Here is a 6,378-nt window from a genome sequence, read left to right as displayed (position 1 = left end):
TTTGATCGAGCTCAAATTTTGGCTCTCTCAATATCTGGAAAGGGGAATCGTTTTGTGGGGTCCAGACGGACAAAATTCCGACATCGATTTTTTGCGGTCACCCTAGTGTACACACGTTTGAATATACCCTTGGCTTTTATAAGATACCTCCCGAGTCTCCACAGTATCTTCTTTTTGAACAAGAGCTGTAGAACAATGTGGAATGCACCATCACAAAGCATGAGGACGTTCACTACATACAGTGCACTGAAAAAACGTGAGCATTTGCTAAAAATAGGTTTATTTTTTGTTCTAGGTCATGCAATTACCATAGGAATTGCAGGTCTTCTCCATACATGCAAACAAAGGTTTTTATTCAAAAAAAAACAAAAAACTCCTCAATAACTCTACTAATAACGATCAGAGTAATATCTCTGGTTCCCAGAAAGGTGTCCTTCTGCCGAATGGTAAGATCGTTCGTGTCTGTACTGATTGTGGTTGTTACCCCAGCCTCTACCACTGCGCTGTTGGTTATAGCTGGAGTTGGACCAATCACGTCTGCCTTCCCAGCCTCTCTGGTGTCTGTTATCTCGATACCTGTAATCAAAAGAAAATGAAATGTGACAACACTCATAAAAATGAAAAAGTACAATTATGTTATTGCAATCACCACTAAAGCTCAACATGCAATGTAGTGGTCAGAATCAACCTCTGGTGTTTGACAGAAAAAGGGCTCCTTAAGTCGCCATTGGTGGCCGGCGAACGCGACTGTGGATTACTGCTAGGATACTGTAGTTTCTAAGACAGCCGTTACTGTATCTTAGGACACAGTCTATGAGAAAATTAGAGGCAAAACATCTCCAGATTTACATGTGCTAATATGTCATTACTTTGTCTATTAGTTGGTTCTAAAACATTGCAGTTTTACTGCACTTATAATTTTTTTCTTGTTTTCCAGTACACTATATGGTAAAATTCATTGTGCCGTTCACAAGTACAACTCGTCCAGCAAAAAAAAAAAAAAAAAAAAGCCCTCACATGGTCAAATAAAGTTATGGCTCTGGGAAGAAGGAGAAAAAAATACGTAAATGCAAAAAGGAAGAATCCCAAGGTCATGAAGGGGTTAATAAAAGTCATACTAAGACCAGGTAATATGAAAAAAACACAAAAAAAAACAAACTGAAAGATTGCAAGCAAGACAACTCTTACGCTGGCCCATGGTTTTAGCCAATATAAACGAGAGAGATGGCGATCACCCTCTTTTGGCTACACATGCTTTAAGAACAGATGGTCAAATAAACCAGCCCCTTTACAGGTATGATGTAGATGCCTACCTGTCCTGATTCCTTTGGTTGCCTCCCCTCCAGTCTTCAACAATAGGTGGTTGACTCTCTGGCATTTTTAAATAATCTTGATACTCTGCATCCTGCGCTGTGAAGCGATGAGTAAACATGTCCTCATACGTCTGCTTTATATCAGATGCGTTTGTCATTCTGAAGAAAAATAGACATAACCAATTACAGTAATTTTATCTGAATTTCAAAAGCTTAATTTTCCCCCCATTCCTGTCAATGTAGTCATATAGGAGCTAGGAATGCTGTATTCAAAATATCCAGAAGCTTAGGAGCCAAACACACCTGTACAACTCACTTAAATAATAATACATTTTATTTCTATAGCGCCGACATATTCCGCAGCACTTTACATTTCAGAGGGGACTTGTACAGACAATAGACATTACAGCATAACAATAATCACATAGATCATAACAAATACCAAGAGGAATGAGGGCCCTGCTCGCAAGCTTACAATCTATGAGGAAAAAAGGGAGACACAAAAGGTGGGTGGTAACAGTTGCCCTGATTGTGTGGACCAGCCATAATGTTAAGTGTGTAACAGTACAGACGCAGAGGGGTAATGGATGCATAAAGCATGTGGGAACATGATGCGGGGAATCTGGTTATGGTAAAAACTTTCGGCTGTGCCTCACAGGGATAGTTAGGTTAATGTGTTGAGGCGGTAGGCCAGTCTGAATAAATGAGTTTTCAGGGCATGCTTTAAAATTGTGGGGATTGGGGACTAATCGTATTGACCTGGGAAGTGCATTCCAAAGAATTGGCGCAGCACGTGTAAAGTCTTGGAGACGGGAGTGGGAGGTTCTGATTATTGAGGATGCTAACCTCAGGTCATCAGCAGAACGGAGGGCACGGGTAGGGTGGTAGACTGAAACAAGGGAGGAGATGTAGGGTGGTGCTGAGCCATGAAGAGCTTTGTGGGTGAGGGTAATAAGTTTGTACTGGATCCTGGAGTGGATGGGTAGCCAGTGTAATGACTGGCACAAGGTAGAGGCATCGGTGTAACGATTGGTGAGGAATATGATCCTGGCAGCAGCATTCAAGACAGATTGGAGGGGGGAGAGTTTGGTAAGAGGGAGACCGATTAGAAGAATAGTCGAGACAAGAATGAATAAGAGAAATAGTAAGAGTTTTTGCGGAGTCAAAAGTAAGAAAAGGTCGAATAATAGAAATGTTTTTGAGGTGCAGATAACAAGAGCGAGCCAGTGATCGTATGTGGGGGACAATGGAAAGCTTGGAGTCAAGCATGACCCAAAGACAGCGGGCATGTTGCTGGGGAGTAATAGTGGAACCACACACGGAAATGGCAATGTCAGGTATAGGTACATTAGTAGCGGGAGGAAACACAAGGAGTTCAGTCTTTGACAGGTTCAGTTTCAGATATATTGAGGACATGATGTTAGACACAGCGTTTAGACAATCGCTGGTGTTTTCTAGAAAGGCAGGCGTGATGTCAGGAAAAGAATCATATAATTGGGTGTCATCAGCATAGAGATGGTACTGGAAACCAAATCTACTGATTGTTTGACCAATAGGGGCAGTGTACAAAAGAGAAGAGGAGGGGGCCTAGGACTGATCCTTGAGGAACCCCAACAGTAAGGGGAAGATGAGAGGAGGAGGAGCCAACAAAAGATACAGTAAAGGAGCGGTCAGAGAGATAAGAGAACGGTGTCCTTGAGGCCAATGGAACGGAGCATAGTGAGGGGGAGCTGATGATCAACAGTGTTGAATGCTGCAGAGAGATCCAAGAGAATTAGCATGGAGTAATGACCATTTGATTTAGCTGTTAGTAGATCATTAGAGACTTTAGTGAGGACAGTTTCAGTAGAGTGTGAAGAGCGGAAACCGGACTGGAGAGGGTCGAGAAGAGAGTTATCAAAGAGATAGCGGATAAGACGGGAGTGGACCAGGCGTTCCAGGAGTTTAGAGATGAAGGGAAGATTAGAAACAGGTCTATAGTTAGCGGCACAGTTTTGGTCGAGGGATGTTTTTTTAAGTAGTGGATGTATGACGGCATGCTTAAATGAGGAGGGAAAGATACCAGAAGAGAGAGAGAGAGGTTAAATATTTTAGTTAGGTGAGGAGTGACAGCAGGGGAAAGGGGCTGGAGTAGATGTGACGGAAATGGGTCACTGGTGCAAGTCGTTGGGCGGGAAGATGCAAGGAGCCTGCTTACTTCTTCTGTGACTGGTTCAAAATCAGAGAGTGAGCTAGATGCAGTGGGGGAGGGAGGACAGTGCAGGGTATGAGGTGATTGGGAGATAATTTCCTGTCGGATCTGGTCATTTTTTTCTTTGAAGTAATTGGCCAGATCGTCAACTCGAAGCTCCGTGGTTGGGGCCTGTACTCTTGGGTTGAGTAGAGAATGAAAAGTGTCACTTTCCATACTATCTACACTTGGATCAGAAAGAACATGGGTTGAGTGGGACCTCCGTGTCAGACATAAGTGCAGTTCCTAGCCTGCTAATTAGGATATATGGCATAGCCAAAGATAATGCCTTTAATATCTTTAAAAGGGGTTGGACAGGCTTACAATATCGATAAGCTATACTTAGACACCAGCACCCCAATGATAAGCTGTTTTCGGCTCCAATGACAGGAACTGAACAGCAAAGCTGCATATACAGTGCATTGACAGTTTGATTATCAGCTTATTCCTAAAATCAATATAAACAAACAAAAAAAAACTGACCGGTACTGCCAAACAGAAAAAGACAAGTGTGAAGAACTGCAAGCTAAGGCTAAGTTCACACTTGCGTTTGGGTAGAGTGCGTAGGGCTGCGTACTTCCTCCCTTAAGCACTTCTTCCCTTAAGCTCCGCCTACTTCTGCATGTGTCCTGAGTACTTATCTTTAACACTGGGTATGCAGGGACATGCATTGTACGCGAATGCGCCCGTCGTTTTGACGTGCCCGCCAACCACACAAATGCAACATGTTGCATTCAGCGGGCACATCAAAACGACGCACGCGGACGCATTCACACACAACGCATGTCCCTGCATACCCAGTGTTAAAGATAAGTACGCAGAATGCAAGCAGAAGTAGGTGGGGCTTAAGGGAAGTGCGGAAGTAGGCGGAGCTTACGGGAAGAAGTTCGCAGCTACTCAAACGCAAGTGTGAACTTAGACTAAGAGAGCCACTCTATGTAACTAACAAATTAAAGCTGTGCTTTAAAAAGCTATAACATGTATTGAATATATAAAATTGGAACTGCATTACTGCTATAAAAAAAAAAATGTTAAAAAAAATGGAGGCACTTCACCCACAAATTGGCTAGTTCGTGTGAGCCCAACAGATAGTGACAAGGCGTACCCCTTTGTTGGAACCTAAAAGTAACATGATTCCTATTCCCAAAATAAGTTATCCTCAATCCATGAAATATGAGACAACTTTCTGATCAATGGAGGTCCAACTACAGGGACTTCTGGCAGAGACAAAAAGGGGGGGGGGCTCTAAAACTCATGAACTAGGCTCCACAGTCTCACGATTAATGAAACAGAGCTGTGAATGCTCGGCCTCCGCACCACTCACCATCTATGAAAGCTGAGGACAGTGCTCTGCAATCTCCATAAGCCTTAGACAGTGAATGATATTGATGCATGTGTATCAGTACAGTGAATGAAACAGAGGTGGAGCACGTGCAGCTCCGCTCTATCCATCATGGTGCTGTGGGGCCCCCTTGTCAGGATTGCTGGGGGTCCCACAGTGGTCAGTAATTTATCCCATATACATAAAATATCCCTTTAATACTGCAAGTCTTGACAACCCCTTTTAAGTGAGACACAATTCCCACAGCAGCACAGAGATCTAGGGTTCCACCACTCAGCCCTGTCTTGTTACAAAGGAGCATGGGCCAGACATACTGCACACAAGAGAAGCAACAGCTGTACTGAAAAATCAAACATGGAGGATGTATGTTCCCCTGTAAGGTGAAAGCATTCTCCATGTGAAGCTTGTACACCTTCTTCCCTAGCTCCAGAGTCCCCAGCCAGAAACACCCTGTAAGTGAGGGGAGACAAGAAGCAGAAAGAAGCAAATCGGCTCCAGGCTGCTGAGCGCGGAACCCCCGGCCTGTATGTAGTGTCCTGGCGGCTCCAGCAGTTACACGCGGCGGCAGAGAAGCACGTACCTCGTCTGAGCGTGATGGCCCTAGGACCGTGGAAGGGAAGCAAACTATTAAAGCAGGCGCTGTGTGATGACGTCACGAAAGGCGGTCATGTGATCCTAGAAGTAGGTGGTCCTAGTGCTTGGTGAATGAGAAACTATTACACGAGGCGCGGTGTCATGACGTCACGACATGGTCACGTGATCTGTGCTGGGCGGGGCTACTGTTGTTTATGCTCTGCTGATGTTTGGCGGTTAGCAGTGCAGTCAGCTGTCCTCGCACGTTTCACCCCCGGCTGCTGGTTACATCAGTGTCAGGACTTCCTCCTGTTTAGGCCGGTTTCACATTAGCGCTTTTTAAGCGCACGCACGGCCGGGGGTAGCTCCGCCCCCGAGCCGGCTCTCTGCCCGGCGTGCCCGCCCCTTGCTTGTAGCGCCGCCTACTAGCGGACAGCGGCGCCTGCGATCGGCGAACCCTATCTTTAACATAGGGTGCGCAGGCCGTGCGCTAGTTGCGCTTTGACCTGCGCTGCGCACTTTTGACGGTGCGCCGTGCGCGCCAAAATCAAACTTTTCGGATTTTGGCGCGCACGGCGCACCGTCAAAAGTGCGCAGCGCAGGTCAAAGTGCAACTAGCGCACGGCCTGCGCACCCTATGTTAAAGATAGGGTGCGCCGATCGCAGGCGCCGCTGTCCGCTAGTAGGCGGCGCTACAAGCAAGGGGCGGGCACGCCGGGCAGAGAGCCGGCTCGGGGGCGGAGCTACCCCCGGCCGTGCGTGCGCTTAAAAAGCGCTAGTGTGAAACCGGCCTAAATTTTGCGTTTCCGGGCTCATTGTTTCTTTGCTAAACGCTAATGTGGTCATAGATCGGCTGAGAAGACAGAAAATGTTACACACACTCCCATTGGACAATAATGAATTTGGCGCATCTTATTCCT

At 45.9% G+C, this 6,378-nt stretch overlaps 1 protein-coding gene across 1 annotated transcript; it reads right to left on the bottom strand.

Annotated features, from left to right (window-relative positions):
- Positions 1-263: 263 nt before the first annotated feature.
- On the bottom strand, positions 264-5,751 carry RAMAC (RNA guanine-7 methyltransferase activating subunit). Its single transcript, XM_073568524.1, has 3 exons — positions 5,466-5,751; positions 1,314-1,472; positions 264-576 (listed from the first exon to the last, which is right to left on the bottom strand). The coding sequence occupies exons 2-3, from the start codon at positions 1,469-1,471 to the stop codon at positions 390-392; spliced, it is 345 nt and encodes a 114-aa protein (XP_073424625.1). The 5' UTR covers position 1,472; positions 5,466-5,751; the 3' UTR covers positions 264-389.
- Between the last annotated feature and the right edge of the window lie 627 nt (positions 5,752-6,378).

Source organism: Dendrobates tinctorius, unplaced genomic scaffold (assembly GCF_039654945.1).
Source record: "Dendrobates tinctorius isolate UK_male_01 unplaced genomic scaffold, ASM3965494v1 ptg000022l, whole genome shotgun sequence".
Taxonomy (NCBI): domain Eukaryota; kingdom Metazoa; phylum Chordata; class Amphibia; order Anura; family Dendrobatidae; genus Dendrobates; species Dendrobates tinctorius.
The sequence above is the reverse complement of the archived record's forward strand: the minus strand, read 5'-3'. Positions and strand labels throughout refer to the sequence as shown.